General features: G+C 37.9%; 1 protein-coding gene across 5 annotated transcripts; it reads left to right on the top strand.

Moving 5' to 3' along the window:
* Positions 1–9,876: 9,876 nt before the first annotated feature.
* fosb (FBJ murine osteosarcoma viral oncogene homolog B) lies at positions 9,877–16,115 on the top strand. 5 transcript variants are annotated; one of them, XM_026230990.1, is made up of 6 exons: positions 9,877–10,137; positions 10,283–10,470; positions 11,997–12,353; positions 12,426–12,533; positions 12,965–13,300; positions 13,440–16,115. In XM_026230990.1, the coding sequence occupies exons 1-6, from the start codon at positions 10,074–10,076 to the stop codon at positions 13,503–13,505; spliced, it is 1,119 nt and encodes a 372-aa protein (XP_026086775.1). In that variant the 5' UTR covers positions 9,877–10,073; the 3' UTR covers positions 13,506–16,115. The 5 variants fall into 5 exon arrangements, with proteins under 5 accessions (XP_026086775.1, XP_026086777.1, XP_026086776.1 ...); XM_026230992.1 differs by having other exon boundaries at positions 9,878–10,137; positions 11,997–12,329; XM_026230991.1 differs by having other exon boundaries at positions 9,878–10,137; positions 14,170–16,115.
* Positions 16,116–18,280: the final 2,165 nt, after the last annotated feature.

Genomic DNA, 18,280 nt, shown 5'->3' with positions numbered 1-18,280 from the left:
GGTAATATGTCAACTTTTTGGGTGTGAGTGCATCACACATTGACTAATGCATCACTCAAACTGCATTTGACTGTTTGCCCCCACACTGACTACTTAGTTAAATGTGTTCACTTTTACGTCAACCCATTAAGTGCTGACGCATTAATGAAACGGGTGAAATTATTCGTCATGTTTTTATAAAAATCCACACTGATAAATTGCCAGGAGGTGACATGTTGGGCAGGAGGAAAAGAGTCAAATGGTTATATGATATCAAAGTAATAGGCTGCTAATCAGAAGGAAGGTTTCTCCTCAGAGCCATGTTATAGTTGCTAACTTACATCTTCTGGATTTATTGAATAACAACTACCATATTGCTTGTATTTGCACGGTTAAAGGTGTTTTAATGCTATATAATTATAGACTGAAGTCTCTTTAGTTCAGTATAGTGACACAAGTGCGGTGTTGCCTGCATTGCTCAGTTATTTAGACCATATGCATGTGTCCAGTAGAACTTTATCTAGAAATTCTGCCCGTTCATGGTAGGATTGCTGTTGCTGTTGTTGTTGTCCTACAGCATATTTCAAATTGACAAGTTTAAATGCTTAATATGAAACATCAAAGAAGCTTCAAATCACAGAGGCTCAAATCTCGATAACTAAAATTCCATATCTAATCACTAGTAAATATCGGTAACACTTTATAATAACTGCACACTATTAATCATTAATTAAGCATTAGTAAACAGATAATTCATAATTTATAAAGCATTAATAGACCGTAATAAGCAGTTTATAAATACAGATATAAATGCTTTATTCTTGATTTAAAAGCATATCTATGATGTGTTTAATAATTGTATTTTCATACTTCATTCATGGTCAATTTATCATTTCTCAATGAAGTATAGCATTATTTACAAACCAGTTATTTAGGAGTTGCCAGTGATTCATAAGATCACAAGAAATGTAGTAAATTCAGGTAGTTATAAAGCATTTAGTAGTGGTCAGTAAACTATTTATGTGAGCTCATCTAAAGTGAGGACTAGTTATGCCTTGTAAAGCATTTATAAAGGATATTTAAAGGCTCAGTTATCTTCTAAACAAAAAACGGAAAGAAACACCACACAGTGATACAGAACATAGAAATATTAACAGCCTTTAAATCTCATTTGTAAAAGCTTTCCAAGGCATAAATAGTCCTCACTTTAAATGAGCTCACAAAAATAGTTAACTAACAACTACATTTGTTTTATAACTACCTGAATTAACCCTGAATTACAGTAGAAATACATGTTAATAAACCATTTATTAACACTATAAGTAACTATTACTATATGTCTGAATAAAAAGATGAATGCACATTTAAATAGTTTATTAATCATTTACTTACAATTTCTAAGTGATCTTATGAACCATTGACAACTCCTTAATAATTGGTGTGTAAATAATGCTATACTTAATTTAGAAATGATAAATTTATCTTTAATAAAATATGAAAAAAGAATTATCAAATAGATTATTGATATGCTTTTAAATCAGGTATAAAGCATTTATATCTGTATTTTTAAACTGCTTATAAATGTCTATTAATGCTTTATAAATGATGAATTAACTGTTTCCTTATGCTTAACTAATGATTAATAGCATGCAGTTATTATAAAGTGTTACCTAAATATCTCCCAGGCTTTTGTCTTAGTAATAAAGAAACTAAAACCTTTGTTACCCTATGCAGCTAGTTCTATCTGAACAAATGCTTAAAATTTCACCTCAGACTTTGTGATTTACTCAGCTGTTTTCTCTCAAGTTTATAACCGCTCCTGCGTAATTAAAATATGGGATTATGCGATCTCTCTCGATGTGAGAATCAGTCTGGGACATTTACTACAGTTATACAGTATACTGTTTTATATTTGGATCCAAGGCACTTTGCTTAAAGAAATAGTCCATGCAAAAATGAAAAGCCTGTTATTATTTATTCCAAAACTATCTGTTTCTTCTGTTTAATGCTAAGAATATATTTAAAAGAAGAACACTGGGAAAACAAAGCTATGCCACCTTGACCTTAGCTCTTGTTTTATGTTACACAGAAGAAGGAAAATCATACAGATTAAATAAATAAGTACATGTAGTTTGTAGTAGTACACTGGCTGCATTTAGCTGCAGATTAATTAACACAGTTAATTTAATATATTAAGTTACTAATGATTCATTTTGTGATTTCTGAAGTTATGTTCTGTCTTCCAGATCTTTATGTTCTTCTGTGAAAACAATATTTATTTAGTTTAGATTAGAATGATGATTACATTATAATAATAATGAATATATTAATAATATTAATAAAAACAGAGATATTAATAAAAATAACTTATTCTTTTAAATCATCCAGTGATTCCTCCTAGGAAGTTTGTGTGGGGTTAAGAACCACTGCTGTAGTCTGAGACAGCTGTTACTTTGTTACAAAATTTACCTGCATGATGCCAAATTCCAGTGAATTGGCCATATTCAGCTTTCAGAGACACGTTTCATCACTCTGTGGACTGTTGTTGAAGTGGAGACCATGTTCAATCTGCTACAAATGAAAACGGGGCCGTGAGGGACAAATGTTCAGTCCGTTTAATATGTAGGTGTAACCCACAGTCCGTTTTCATTTGTCAAATGAAACATGAACTATCCTTTAAAGTCTATTTTTCTCCCACAGTGCTGTTTTTAGTTTAAACTCTTTCTTTTTCAATTACAGTATGTTAAAGCATATAGTCCTAAATGAAATCCAGTATTACATGAGTTAAAAGAAACACTTTTTGTAACAGCAACCTTAAACTCTTACCTCAATTACCAATAAATGGCAATCTCGCGAGTGAAAACAAGGTTCATCTAGACTCGACCGTGGGAGAGCGGTGGGGGGAGGTGATGACGGAGAAGAAGAGTGGCACACGGGGGGGTAGGGGGAGTCAGAAAGGGACAGTTTGTCTTTCACCTGACGTGTGCAGTGTGCACAGACAGCACTCCTGTAGCCCCCTTCCTCCTATCTCCATCATTCTCTCCCACCTGCTCATTCAATCTCTCTTGCCTCACAGCCTCCCGCATAAAAATAGGGCAACTGTTGCATAAGCATTGGAGGAGTGGGGGAGATGGATGCGAAGATCAGGAGAGAGAATGTGGGGGTTGAAAGAAAGAATAGCTGGAGACTGATAGAAATGCAGAGAGGAGGTAGAGAAAGAGTGCAATCTCTCTCTCTCTCTGATCCAGTGCTGTGTCTCTCTGTCTGGCATGAGGCCTACAGAAAGTAGGCTACGTTTGACGCGCTTGAGGTTTACGCTGTCTGAGTCACGCTACGCTGCTGAATACTAAACTCATTGCATTTCAGTAATGCTTTAGCCCGCCGAATTGCACAGTCTTACATGGAACAAAATGGCAATTCATGTTCACAATGGAGTGCCAGTGAGAGCTGGATTCAGACAGACAATTGGTAATGGTGAATCTAAATTACGGTGTGACGTTCTCAGCAGATTTGACTTTAAAAAGTCAGTCCTGTTCAGGCACTTTTCAGTGTTTATTTTCTAAAAACACCTTCCTGCTCTCTGATTTTGATCGGAATGCGAACAAACGAACACTGATCAAAAACAGCACACTGTTTCCTTTTCCTTCACAGTTTCCTCGACTGCTCAGTGACATTATCCTGACAGGAAATCGTGAATGTAATGGAGTAAATGAATTAAAGTCTTGTCCGTCACTGGTCTGCGGTCTAATATTGGGCAATATAGTCATTGAAAATACTTGACTATGTAGGTCAGGGTCACCCAGACCTCGCTGCTACATTTGGGATGTTTATAAAAAACCAAACATTGACATAGAACCATTTTAGGTTCACTGAAATACCTTTCAGGGAACAGTTCTTAAAATAACTTTCTTAGTGAGAAGAGCATTTTAATCATCTTTACAACCATTTTCCACTAAATAACCTTTTGTGAATGGTTCTTCATGGAACCACAGATGCCAGTAAATAATAGTATTTCAAATATTAGATCATGGGTTTGTTCTTCAGCTTTACTAAACAGTCTTACGTTTGTGCTTTCAACCACATGGGATTTGATAGCAGCAAGTTGAAATCCAGTTTCTCTGAACAAGTTTACAGGAAAAATAGCGCAGATGCAGGGGAGCCAATCACAAGGCTCTGTTTCGGACAAAAATGTAAATTCCACAGCTTCTCTCTCACATTTCTTCAGCGCAGACAGACGTACACGTGTGGCGAACCCGGATGAGAGCAATGACCTCATGCTGTCTGCCCCTCCAGATGTTTCCAGACATGACTGAGAGTTTCCCCATTTATGAGACAAATGAAAAAGGGAGAGTGGAAGAGACTAGTTTCTTGATGAACAAAGCTGATATAAATTACAGGTATCCAAAAGAATTAAACCTAAAATCCTACTACAAGGAAGGCAGGAATGTTAAATGTTTAATGTATGTTGAAGCTTGCTAGCAGTTACCATAGTTTTGAAGTTGTTTAAACTGGTGTTGGCTAGTTTAATAGGGTCTCCCTGTCAGGCCGAGCTGGAAATCTGAAAGTGACCAAAACCCCTCTGAATCTAGGTGGCCTCAGCAAACTTTGAAGAGAGTCACAAGATGACTTAAAATCATTCAGAATAATTTGTTTTTAAGGTTTTTATTCATGATTCATGTTTCTAATTCAAAGTGCAGCAAACTCATTTAAAATCATAATCATCATCATTATTATTAAGGTTAAGAGAATACTTTGTCTGCTGTTTTCATTGTCTTTAACATTATCCTGCCAAGGGAGCACGGGTGAAAATGAACCAGTTTGGCTAAATCTGACACACATTTTTCTTTTTTTGTATTATTAATGTGTGTAATTGTTCCTTATTAAATAAATAAAAATAAGACAAGATAAAAAATAACACCCTCAACCATTTGTTTGGGGTTTCAATGAATCAGGATTGCCAAAGCCTAGATAAACCTAGATATATCAGGAAGGCTAATTCTAGCACAAATTAAACACCAAATACATTTTTATAAAGATTATACATTTTTCTAGCTATGCCAAGTTCTAAAATATTTTATTAGTTTATTAGAGTAGAAACGGAGTAAAAATATTTTTCAAAATCCTTATCCAGTAAATTACAAACATCTGGAGAAGACATATAAATTAATTGGTTTAAACAAGAAAGGGTTGAGAACCACTGCTTAAAGAGCCAGCTCGCAAACCACCGAAGACCACAATTTTTTTCTTTTCAGTAGGATAACATTCAAGATTTGAGTTCATATTCACAACAGAGACGTATGCAAGACTATTTCCTTAATCATTCAGTTTATGCTTTATAAGGCAAGTATTGTTTTTTAGGCAACTAAAATGTTCGCCTCGTAGCCAAAGTCTGTGTAAACAAACCTCTGTGTTAATGGAGGTTACAGCAGCAGCAAAGTCACTTTCAGTTCAACACTTTGTAACTCGGTGCATCAGTGTGCAAACACGGCAGTCCAAGTCCAAAGAGTAAAGAAATCAACTTTGAAGTTTATGCAGTGAAGGTCCATAGGAATAAAACAGAAGCAATACAAGCCAAATTCACATTGATTGTGCAGTTTGACGAGGCTGCTAATTTTGAGTTCTGGTGCTGGGAAGAAGAAGTTATGCAACAGCAAGAAGGGTGTCAATAACACAGAGCTATTGTGGGACGGGCCTAGCTGTTGCCTGGTTACAAATATTTTGGGCAGGGAACCAAGCAAACATGTCCCGCCTCTCCAGGAAACAAGACACTCTCGTGATTGCTGCAGGGGTTCAAGCTGTACAAAGCCCAGAGAGACGAAAACAGAGAGTCGGGTAAACAAAACATACAGTACTCCCCTCCATTATGGAACTTTTTTTGGGAAGCACGGCAGCAAGGGTTAATTAAAAAAATGAACAAACAATCCAAAGCAAACAATATGGCTCTGAAGTAGTGCCAAAACTGAGCTTTATTTTTGCATAAAGCCAAATGAATGCATGAGAACAACCAAAAGCGAGGGGCGAAGTTGGGCAGTTTGAACAAATGCAAATGAACATATTTTCCTATTCACTGTTCTGCCAACACACAAACTGCAGCAACAGCAGTCTCCTAAGAAACAACAATATATTTAATGATCATCACAGTAAATGCTCCTGGCAAGTTAGTTCATGATTACTGGACATATCATTATGCTAAATGACCTGCCTATTTACTTACTTAACTACTAAAACTCTTAAAAATAATGCATTTCATTTCTACATGTGTATAACAGCTAATATGTTTAAATAAATTTGCATAGGTGTAAATATATATATATATATATATATATATATATATATATATATATATATATATATATATATATATTAAAATATATATATACATTAAAATATATATATAACACATTAAAACATATAGGCTAATTTTTATTTATTTTTTTCAGCAAAGCAATTGACACATTAATATATAGGAAACCTAAACCTAGGCTGCCTCATAGCTTTGACCTTGTATGCTTTCCTGCTTAAGCTGTTCTCGAAAAAGGCCATTATTTCACATTTCCATTTCTGTATTATCATAATTCCTGTGTTTTGAAACTCCTATTATTATGGACTCATCATACAGGGTCAAAGGGCATGATTAATTATTTTCTTTAATTTCCTAATTAACTGCAATAAACTGTCATCAACAATTTTATGTTAATTGTAGATACATGGATGCAAGATGCAATTAGTTATCCTGTAGATGTTTCTGAAGCAGTTTACTTGTACTAAAAAAGAATAGGATCCTATCAACATACAGAAGTCCTTGGAAACAGATCAAAGACTGCTTATATATAAAGATAAGTGCACTGAATTTCACTTTACAACAAAAAAGTGCATTGTTGCAACATGTAGTACACACTAGCTTAATAATGCATTAAATATGACAAAATATCATATATATATATATATATATATATATATATATATATATATATATATATATATATATACCACTGTTAGTTAATACAATAATGTTTTGTGCACTGAATTATACCTGAATTTCCTGCTATGTAAGCAAAAAGTTTAAATTATTTAAAAAATCGAAAATAAAACGTATTCTTTATCCTCGTAGTTTTAGGAACCTTAATCTTGGTTTGATATGAGTGAGTTGTTTTTTTACAACATGAACAACTTTAAAACAAAGTAAAGTTAAATAGGTACTTCAACTATTTGCGAAACAAAAATTACTTAACAGAAACAGTCGAATTAGTTTGCAAGAGTTGTGTAAAAGTTAAAGAAAGAAGTACAACTTTCGATTTCGATTTTCTAGCAGCCTGTCGTTGCTTACAAGACTCCAAGAGACTACAATAAACTATCCGACAGACTATACACATGTCGAGCACTCGTTCTCTTTAATCGAGCATACAAACGTGATTTTGATACAGTGCACTGTTTAATGTACTTTTTAGCAACATAACAGCTAACGTTATATTTACACAGTCATGTCGGACGATTAGCATTCTGGCTACACGGCTAATGGGACTTAGGCTACTGAAAAAAATAAATGGAACTAAAGTAAGTCTTCCTGTGGTCTAAATACTAAAAAGAAAAAAACACTCGCCTCTAAAGACCTCATTAAAGAATGTAAACACACGCTCGCGCACACGAAGAGCACTTTCCCTCGTCTGTGAAACCTCACGGACTACATGAAACCACTTTCCCGCCCCTTTAAGTGTTACCACGGAAACCGGTTGCTACGCAGCGAAAACAAAAAAGTACCAATCGTCGTGACGTCCTTGCGTCAGACGTGCAGGAACGGCGTTTCCACGGCGACGAGACGTTGTATACACACGCAGGGCTGGTCGTAAACGTCGCGGGGTTGTTTGCTTTCAGAATCCGTCTAGTCTGTTTTGCATTAAACCACAAGAAGTGCAACGGTTAGAAGACGTTTGTTTGCTATCGTATTGTTTCCCTTCGTCCGTGCATTTCTTGACTAAAATGTAAATGTTATGGTGCAGATTAACGGAACTTAAAGAGACACTTCACCCAAAATAAAAAGTCATAATTGACTCACATTTATGTTGTTCCAAACATGCACGCATTTCTTTCTACCGTTAAACAAAAAGAGAGTGTTGGTGGCTGACAGCCTTAGTCACCATTCACTTTCACTATGTTCAAAGACTGTCATTCTGTCTAACATGAAACATTAAGAAAAAAAAGTGATGTAGGGTTGACTCGTCAGTCATTTTTTCTTAGCTAAATTACATCATAAACTAACATATGAAACATGCATTAACCAGACCGACTGATGCCCCTCAAACACCTGCCACACTGTATTAAAGCGAAATATAGATATTTTCCCCTATCTATCTTATCTCTAAGCGTCCCACATATAGTTTCTCTGACGTAACCGTCGTGTTTTAATGTTCTGGTGGGTACTGGTGAAATGTTTGCAGCACACAGAACAGAAGTACTCCGCATTAGTCATTCCGGTTCAGTCGTTAATGTCTGCCGCTGGACACGGCGTGCTCCGCCGGTGACGTTCAAGCGCTGCTGACTAATTCTTGTTATCCCCATTCTTCCCCACCGTCGAGGAGTACCAACACCGGCGTATGTTTTAATCTCGCCATATTTAACTTTCCGAATGAATTTGAATTTTACCTTGATAACGAGCAGCCACACTCATTTCCTTGCACGCAGAAATGAATCACGTTTGTTCCTACATGAAGTGTATGTGACAGTAGCCTGTGTGACACACGCTGTGACTCCCGTCACTGCAGCCCACTGTCCGACTTGGAACTTGCAGGCTACATAGCTTCTTGTAAATGGGTATCAAGCCTTAACAATGAGCGCTTTGTTTTGCTGAGTGCGAAACTGACACATTCCGTTGATCGTAGTATACATGCATTTCAATAATTTTAAGCATTTGGTTTAGTATTTATACTGAGTAAGTGATTGTCTTAAAACTGGCATTTAATAAACAGCATATCTTTCTTTGAATATAGCAACGCTGATCCGACAGTGACGAATGTGGTAAGCAGATTTATGTAACACAAATAATAATAACAAAGAATTAGATGCATAGTTCCCAAACTTACCCACAATAGACAACGGTAATGTAGGCTAAATCTCTGCTCCGACCGGTTCTCAAGACAGTTCGCGTTCGAGGGAAGCTCCAGTGTTTAAGGGATTCCGTGGGGCGTGTCGATGAGAAAGTTTACAGTGGAGTCAAAACAGCTAAAAGCGGGTTTCCCTCCTGTGCTTAACCGCTACCTCAGCAAACATACTTCAATCAGCTTTACGCATTGCTCTTGTGTTTTCTCCTAGTCTGTATTTGTACACATTTCTGCACTATATAAGTGCACTATAATTAAAAACATAAATCCCGTTGCCTTCATGTTTTTAAATAAAACTTGTCAAAGTTAAATCATGCAATGCACTTTATCCACCACTTTTAATGTAATTAATGAAAAATAAATAAACTTGAACACGATTCTTTATTTGTTTATTATTATCCTGTTTAAATCTGGTGTTTCAATCTCTTGACTTCGATAATTTTATTAAAAGAGAACCTTTTTTAGAGAATGATATAGAGTGACATAAAAATAGCATAAAGCTTAATACTGTTAAGCGTAACACATTTTTTGACGTAAATATATTTGCAAACCGTGTCGTTTCTAAATATTGTCCGTGAAAACCATGTAACAATTAAAAATATCTCGTGGAAGTAGTAGTAAACGTACCTATTCTTGACCGCGATCGAGCTGTCTCTTTCTGTGGGTGAGGGAATCCCTTACACGTCATATTGCTTGGATACCGAAAACAAAAACAGTGCTTTTGGACCATATATGGGCACCTACGTCAGCGGAACACCAGTAAGAGGAGGAGCCAGGACTCCCTACTTTACAATGCGTTCTCAGGCTTCATTCACAAGACGCTGCTGCCGACACACCGAACAACCTTCTACTCTTGTTTGTAACAAACACATTCCGGATTATATTTTATGGATTTATAAATGCACATTTCACGGATTGCACCAAGGCCTGGGAAGTGTTATTCAAAAAGAGATTGGATTTTAGAAGTTTCCTCCAGCAGGGAACTGGATTAATGTCTTAATGCAACTGTTTTGGAAAGAGACTAAGGGCATCTTGACGAAGACTCCAAATAAAACTTGTTACGGTAAGTGACTTTAATATAATATATATATTTTTAAATGTAATGCATCCACTTTTCTCTTTTTACGGAGCATTACGGGTTACAAACGTAAGCGAATAGTTGATGTCCTGACGAAAAAGCGTTTCATGTGACATCTGTTGGGTGACAGGTGACAACCCGTTCTCGCCGGGCACAGTAGGTGTTTCGGCTTCTCTCGGCTCCACCGGGGAGATGTTTCAGGGGTTCCCCGGAGACCCCGACACCGGCTCCCGTGGAAGCTCATCTCCTTCTCTTGAATCTCAGTACCTGTCGTCCGTGGAATCCTTCGGGAGTCCGCCCACCACTAGCGCACCGCAAGTAAGTCACAGTATTTATTTATTCACATTTTCACATCGTGTTTGTCCGTGCAAAGAAACGTTTTGCTAAACAGCGCGGCAGCTGCGAGGTTTGCTTGTTTCTGTTTGAGAAGCGGAGCGACGTTGCTGGGGGAATGCATTTGAATTCGTTCGAGTGTGTTTTGAGGTGTGTAAAGTCGGAATAGAATTCAATAGAATACTGACAAGTCAGCATGCCCGCGTAATCAGGCGGTTAGCAACGTGGTGGGTTTACAGCACGTCGCGAAACAGATGACAAAGCTGTGGAACTCTCCGACGTTCTCGCACGAAGCTCCGCCCTCTGCTCAGTGCTGCTGCTCTCGCTTCTCAGACTTCTGCGTGACGTCAATGCGTTCTATTTTGGAGTGTTACGTTGCGTTGCTAAGGGGAACACCGGGGGTGTGACGGGGGCGGAGGAACAGGGACGGGAGGGGGGATTCGAGGACGCTTATTGGCTACGGCGTACAGCGTGCGCCTTTGCCTAACACGCTTTTAAATGAATATTAATGAAACATGGAACTCACACTGGCATCACTGGGCCTTTTTTTGTTTTGTTTTCTAAAAAAAGTAACCCTACAAATATAGATTTTTCTTCTAAATATGTTTTAATAGCTATGTACAGATTGGTAAAACGTAAAATGTATTGTGTACTTGTATTTGGACACCCATTTGTTGTTAATTTGTTGGAATTTTTTTAAAACAGAGTGAAAACATTAAATTCTGATAAGAATCCATGTCTTTTTCATATTTTTTGCTGCTTTTCATTATCCTTACTCTTTTTTTCTGTTTCATTAGTCTGTTATTTTACATGGAGGAAGATACAGCTTTACAGCAAGTGGTATTTTACTATCATTGATATATTATTACAGCCTTATAAATACACACAAAAAGCCTTAATAAAATGTTAATTTCAGTTTTTGTTTTAATTTTATTTATAGTTTTAGTAATTTTGTTGTGTGTTTTTGTTATTTTTATAGATTTTTCTGTCTGTATAGTTTTTATTTATTTATCAGTTCCAGTTTGTTTCACTTGAGTTTTTGTCGTTACTTCAAGTTGAAGGGATAGTTCACCAAAACTTTTGTTGTTATTTACTCTCCCTCATGTCATTCCAAACCCATATGAGCTTCTTTCTTATGTTGAAAATAAAATAAGATATTTTGAAGAATCAAACAATTTTGGTCCCCATTATCTCCCATAGATTGGAAACAAAATACTGTGGAAGTCAATGGCTGATAACACACATTCTTCAAAATATCTTCTTTCAGAAGATATAAACGTATACAGGTTTTGGAACCACATGACAGAATGTTAATTTGTGTAAAATATCCCCTTAGACTGAAAAAAAATGAGATTTTTTTTTTTTTTTTTTTTTTTGTATATATCATTTTATTTCACTCAACTATAATTTAGCTTCAAGTAACAAAATGGTTTTAGTTAGCTTTTATAGCTTTGTTTACAGCAAGCAAATGGGGCCCATAGTTATATACTGTTTATGTTTTTGGTTTCCAGGAGTGTGTATCAACCACTGGCGTGGTAGGGGTGGGTGGAGGGTCGACCGGCAGCGGGGCAGGGGTGGACATGCCCAGCTCATTTGTGCCCACAGTGACGGCCATCACCACCAGCCAGGATCTGCAGTGGATGGTGCAGCCCACTCTCATCTCCTCCGTTGCACCAGGGCAAAGCGGCACAGGCTCCAGCACCATGACGCAGCCTGTTGCTTTGGATCCTTATGACCTGCCAGGCACAAGCTTTTCATCTGGTGGAGGCTTCACCCCACCAAGCTCTGATACTCCTGGCCCAGTGAGACAATCTCGGAGCCGTCGCCGTGCACGGGATGAAACAGTGAGTGAGGACCATGACAGCATGGTTAGTCATTTAACATTTTGATAAAAAAAAAAAAAAAATCAAATGTAAAAACTAAATTTTTTCTGTTCCCAGCTGACAGCTGAGGAGGAGGAGAAGAGACGTGTTAGACGAGAGAGAAATAAACTGGCTGCCGCTAAGTGTAGGAACCGACGGCGTGAGCTCACAGACAGGTTACAGTCGGTGAGCGATGCTGTACTCACATATAATTACACTTGTTACATTACAATATTTCATCCATAATAACAGATGAATGCAAAGGCATCATAATTACTGGATTAATAACATGCCAATCTGCTCATAACAATCATTTTTAGAATGATATTTTGTAAATGATTCCAACACACACATATGCATTATGCTGCACTGCAATTAGAACAAAGAGTGTAAACCCACCGTAATTATACTGTGGGAATTGAGTTCGCAATTAAGAAAATGGCATTTTCTCCAAGTTTATTTTGTTGTTGCTCTGTGAAACTATAGCAACATGCATTTTCGAAGTAGCTCTGTGCCTGAACAACTATGATAAAAGGAAACCCTTGTTTTTGTCCTCATTTCATGTGATCATATAATCTCTATCCCCTTGTGTCCTCCTCTTGTCTCTCCAACCTAAGGAGACAGACATTTTGGAGGAGGAGAAGGCCGAGCTTGAGGCTGAAATATCGGAGCTGCAAAAGGAGAAGGAGCGCCTGGAGTTCGTCCTGGTCGCCCACCAACCCGGTTGCAAAATTCCCTATCACCAGGACCAGCCCCCCGCGCCGCTGCCGCTGCCACTGCCGCAGACGTCCCAGCAGATGCCTTCTGTCTCCGTGGTGGGTTTGACTGTGAAGGAGGACACTTTCTACCTGCCGCCTGCCTACTCGTCCCACCACCACCACCACGTCCCGGTTTCACAGCCCACGCAGACACAGCCGGCCCCAGCACAACAGCAGCAAGGGATGATGCAGGAGGTAGCCTTTTCTAGTTCTTTCTATGGGCAGGGCCAGCCGGCGCCGGACGGCCCGTGCCTTGTTGCCGACGGTGGCGGTAACCCTGACGCCGGCAGCTACATCCCCTCATACACATCTTCATTTGTGTTCACCTACCCAGAGGGAGCCTGCGGTGCCAGCGCTAACCAGCGAACCAGCAGTAGCGATCAGTCCTCTGATTCCCTGAACTCACCCTCGCTTCTTGCACTTTGAGAGCTCTGCTTCTCTCTGCCTCTGCTTGCCTTTTGACAGCAACACATGCACACATACAAATTCAGACATTAGGTATAACATCAGACGTTGTACTGATGTTTTAGATTAAAGCCTTTCGATTTGAAACCGAGGCCCAGATGCGTTAGCGTCTGAGTGACTTCATCAAATGATGTAAGTGTATATTAATTCACAATGAATTCAGGCTTAATATCAAGATGAGTCAGTAGCCCATGCACACACACATACACACTTAAATTGTCATAGACATTCAAATCCGTTTGACGTAACAAAAAGAGCACATCAGCGCACTCCCCCTTGCTTTGATCTTTTCTCGTTCTGGCTTACATTGGTGTATCATCTCCCTCCTTCTCTCTCTATCCATGCCAGGTGCCTGCTGTGTATTTGTCTAAGCAAAAAAGGGGGCACAGAACTGCTTTGTGGGTTTGGTTTTTCGTTTCGGGCGTCCTTGCTACCCTTTCTTTCTCCATCCAGTTCATCCACACCTCTTCCTGTGACAAAAGGACATGACCACACACTCTATAGTACCTATCTGTCTTTTTATTTTCTCCCTCTGTTGTCCATCTCCACATCTGTTTCTCCTCTCTCCTGTCTCTATGTACCTATGGTTCTCTCTGAAGTCTTCGGCCCCTGAGAGCCCGTTGGACCCTGAAAACCCGTGGAACCTTGAGTGAGTGCCAGCCCACACTCCGACACCACAAATACCCTTCGCACGGACCGGCCCACGGTGGAACCTCAAAACGAGCAGACATTTCAAAATACCGAAAACCAACCAGCTTCAGCACGCAGATCAAATGCCATCTCAGATGCCACCACACTGGCTAAAGGAACGGGACTCTTTATTTCTCCTCAGCATCGAGGATTTGATTTTGGATGAGTGGAGGCACACTGGCTAGACTTTGGCAAGGCCAGCGGAGGAGTTTTGGAGAGCCCTTGTAATGTGGAGGTAGGAGATGGCGAGAGTATTCACAAGACCATGCTCTACCTGTCATCTCCCGCTGGTCCCCTGAGAGCTTTCACAGTGTTCAACCTTTCCCCTTTCTCCAGGTGTTTGTTTGTTTGTTTCATTCTGTGTTTCAATGATAGTATTAACTCTGTTCTCAAAAGTGGCTTATCTGATGATAACATAAAATGTGTTTGAAGAGCATTTTAATGAGCAACCAAAAAAAAAAAAAAAAAAAAAAAGGACAACCTCTTGGTTTTGGATGAGTGGCCTCTGTGCTTCTAAAAGTCCTTGACATAGTCCTTGAGTTGTGGATGTGGTTAAGCACAGCTCTAGGCTTTGATTGTGAATGGAAGTCACAGAGTACTACATCTCCAGTTGATTTCTTTCTTTAAGGGGGTTGTTGTTGATGATTAAAATGGAAAAAAAAAAGCACAAATGCCAGCTGTGGACGGAAGGAACACGAAACGGTTGCCGACCTAAAGGACGGGATGTGCTTCTGAATATGAACCGTTTACTTTCCTGTGAATGTTTTTGATGTTTTGAGTTACTGATTTTTCATGATGCTTTTTCTCTTTTGCTCTTGATTGTGCCGTTGCTGCCAAATGGAAGAATTTTGTGGGGCTGTTAGCTGCTCCTTCTATCTGTTACTGTTGTCTTACTGCAGTTATCACGGATATTGTTATTATGGTTATTATTATTATTTCATAGTTATCTCATGTTGGCAACTAAAAAGGCATGTGGTGCACTATGAACATTTTCTATGGCTAAAACTATATATATAAAATATATATAAATATATATTATGTATGCATACATATGTTTAGTGTGTATATATATATATATATATATATATATATATATATATATACATACAATGATTGTAATGTAATGTTGAAAATGTTATTTTTGTCAATGAGAAGAGAAGGGAGAGCTTGATGCACTTGGTTTTGTTTTAAACATAGATATTTTTCTAAAAGAACAAAAAATACATATTATAATAAACAATAACAGCACACCTTTTCATTAATATGAAAAGCATTGTCACTGCCTTTCATTGTAATATGTATGATGACTGTATTGAAACTGTGGTGCATATAGTGACATATGTATCACAGATTTGTGCTGTGCTTGATTTGTCAATGAGGTTGGTTCCACAGCCCTTGTTCATCAACCCCTGTGGACAAAACACACTGGACACACGTATCTATAAATGCTTCAATAAATCAATAAATATGCTAAAGAAAAAAAAGACGATATGAATTGAGTGTCTCAATGTATTCTAGATGAACATCTGATATTCAGCTGTGTTTCTCAAGCAGTGGAGTTGCATTGATTAACCATGTCCAGTGTGTGCTGTCTGCCCTTTGGCTTTTATGTGTGTGTGATATTCAGGGCTTGATGGACAACTTTCAACCAGACCCTTATTAATTCATGTTACGGACATGAGCAGAATATTATGCATGTCGACGTCATACACAGAAGGGAAGTATTTTACAATTAGATGAGGTCTATTGTTCTTATTAACTTTGGCTTCATTGTGTGGAGTATTTGATGGGGTGGAAATGATCATATTTGTACAGTTGTTTAAATCGAAATGCCTTTAAATTTATATACACAGGTGCACCGTTGTCTTGTTGGTTGAATTTAAACCCAGACCATTAAATTTTAAGCTGAAAATGGAGACATATGCATGAGCTCTTTCCAACAGAGCCATTTGATGAAATTACGTTCTCATTTAGCATTTTAAACTGAATTAAGGCATCTCAAACAATGACGTTCTGATATTAGAAACAGTACCATGCTCAATTACATTGATATCAATTCAACATTTCTTCAGAATGCTTCATGGTGTGTCACAACAGTTTTATGTTGTTTCAATTTTTCAGCTGTTGGTGGTGCTTTTGTTACTCCTAAGCCAAAACCTTTTGTTACTGTATCTGATTCTGATAGGATAGCATAAGGAGATGTTGGTTAAATGATACAGTATCAGTGACTCTGTGGTCTTCCACTTTGCAAAAACTTGTTTAGATTGAGCTGCACAGTGGTGTTCTAGCTATGATCGTCCTGGGTATTTTCAAATTCACAGCACTTTCAGTAGACACAGTGGAATGCAATATATCATATACTTTAGGAGAAGCATGTAGCAAATCAACTGAATCGTATGACACAAGTTGCTCCTTATGCTACAGTGGCACAGAATTGAGACAATTTGTTTTGTCTTTCCAGTTTACTTTACGTATGATTTACTCTGCTGAGACCTCAGTGATGGGATGGTTATGCATTATTACGATGTAAAATGTTAGTAGCCTACCTCTCGGGCTTCATTGTGAGCGTCATTTGATAGGTGAACTGTTTCACTTTCTAATGCTCATTTGAAGATTGCCTTCAGTATAAAATGAGTGAAATATTAGCGAACTTAGACTAATGTTACAAACCTCTTGTGCAAAAAACTGAAAAGAAAGAGGGCTGACCTGTTTCTTGCACGTTTTTTTTGCTTTGTTTGAAGGGAAATGAAAGTTAGGTTTCAGAAATGATATGGTGCTTTTTCAATACTGTTTGTCTTTGTATATTCTTGATGAAGAGCGCCGATGAGAGATTTGTCTGGGAGATTTGATGTTATGAGTTTAGGACACTCCTGATTTTAGAGTGCTTTCCTTGCCATGACTGCTCCAAGTTCTCATACAGAACAGCATACTTAATACATACTGAAGAACCCTTGTGAATTATATAATCTGCCGTTCTGCATAATTTCTCTTTTCTCCCTTTCTCCATTTAATTTCACTTTGTGCTATTCTAGCCCTTTAATGAATGGGGAAGGACATTTCATATTGTTACATAAACTGTGAAATCTTGGTGTACTGTCCTATCTTATATCTTTGTATGACGTCCAATTTTTCTTGTAAAGGAAATGTCTACAAAATAAACATATACACAAAGCGTTACTATCTGTTCTTTTACAAAAAAAAAAAAAAAAAAAAAACTTTCATCTGTAAAGTCTGTAAGAAATTTAGCCCAGTGTACTTTGTTAATATGAAGGAATTTTGTGCATTTATATTTTTGGATACATTGTATTGTGTTGTCCTGAAAATTACCTGGATCTTTTTATTTTTCCCACTCTTTTCTTTTTAGAAATCTCAGTAGAAAAAGTAAAAATCTATGAAAATAAATAATTATGCATATATATATATATATATATATATATATATATATATATATATATATATATATAGGTGTTATGATCCCAATATTCAGCACTGTTTAGCCGCACCATAGAACATTTTCTCCTTCGCTCTGATTTTGGTTCAGCAAGAATCCAGGATCAAGGCCTAATAATCCATGTCCGTGGTTCTTGCCTCAATACCTAATAATCGGTTGTGAATTTACAATTGCTTTATGTGTGACTGGGGATCCATAAGAAAAAGGATTATTATGGTAAGATGGATAGATGAAGATGGTACAATTCTTCGCTGCAGTCATCGGGTGGGGATCCTTGATGTTTTGATGATATGTTATGCTGTATATTATCTTTCATGGATGTTGCCAGTGAAACACCTTATCCGATGTCCATCAGTTCCCAGTTTCTGTGCGAACTTTAGCCTGGATGAAAGATGTCTTTTGTTAAGGTGATGTTGCCAATGTCCTTTGGTGTTTCCACTAGGGCAACACATCATCATTTGTGTAGCCCAGCCTCATTGGGTTTTTTGCAAGACACCCTCAACCGAGGCAGGCCCACCACTGGCTGATCAGACCAGGGTGTGTGTCATACCTTGCACAAGCATGATCAT

Source organism: Carassius auratus, chromosome 43 (genome assembly GCF_003368295.1).
Source record: "Carassius auratus strain Wakin chromosome 43, ASM336829v1, whole genome shotgun sequence".
NCBI lineage: Eukaryota > Metazoa > Chordata > Actinopteri > Cypriniformes > Cyprinidae > Carassius > Carassius auratus.
The sequence above is the reverse complement of the archived record's forward strand: the minus strand, read 5'-3'. Positions and strand labels throughout refer to the sequence as shown.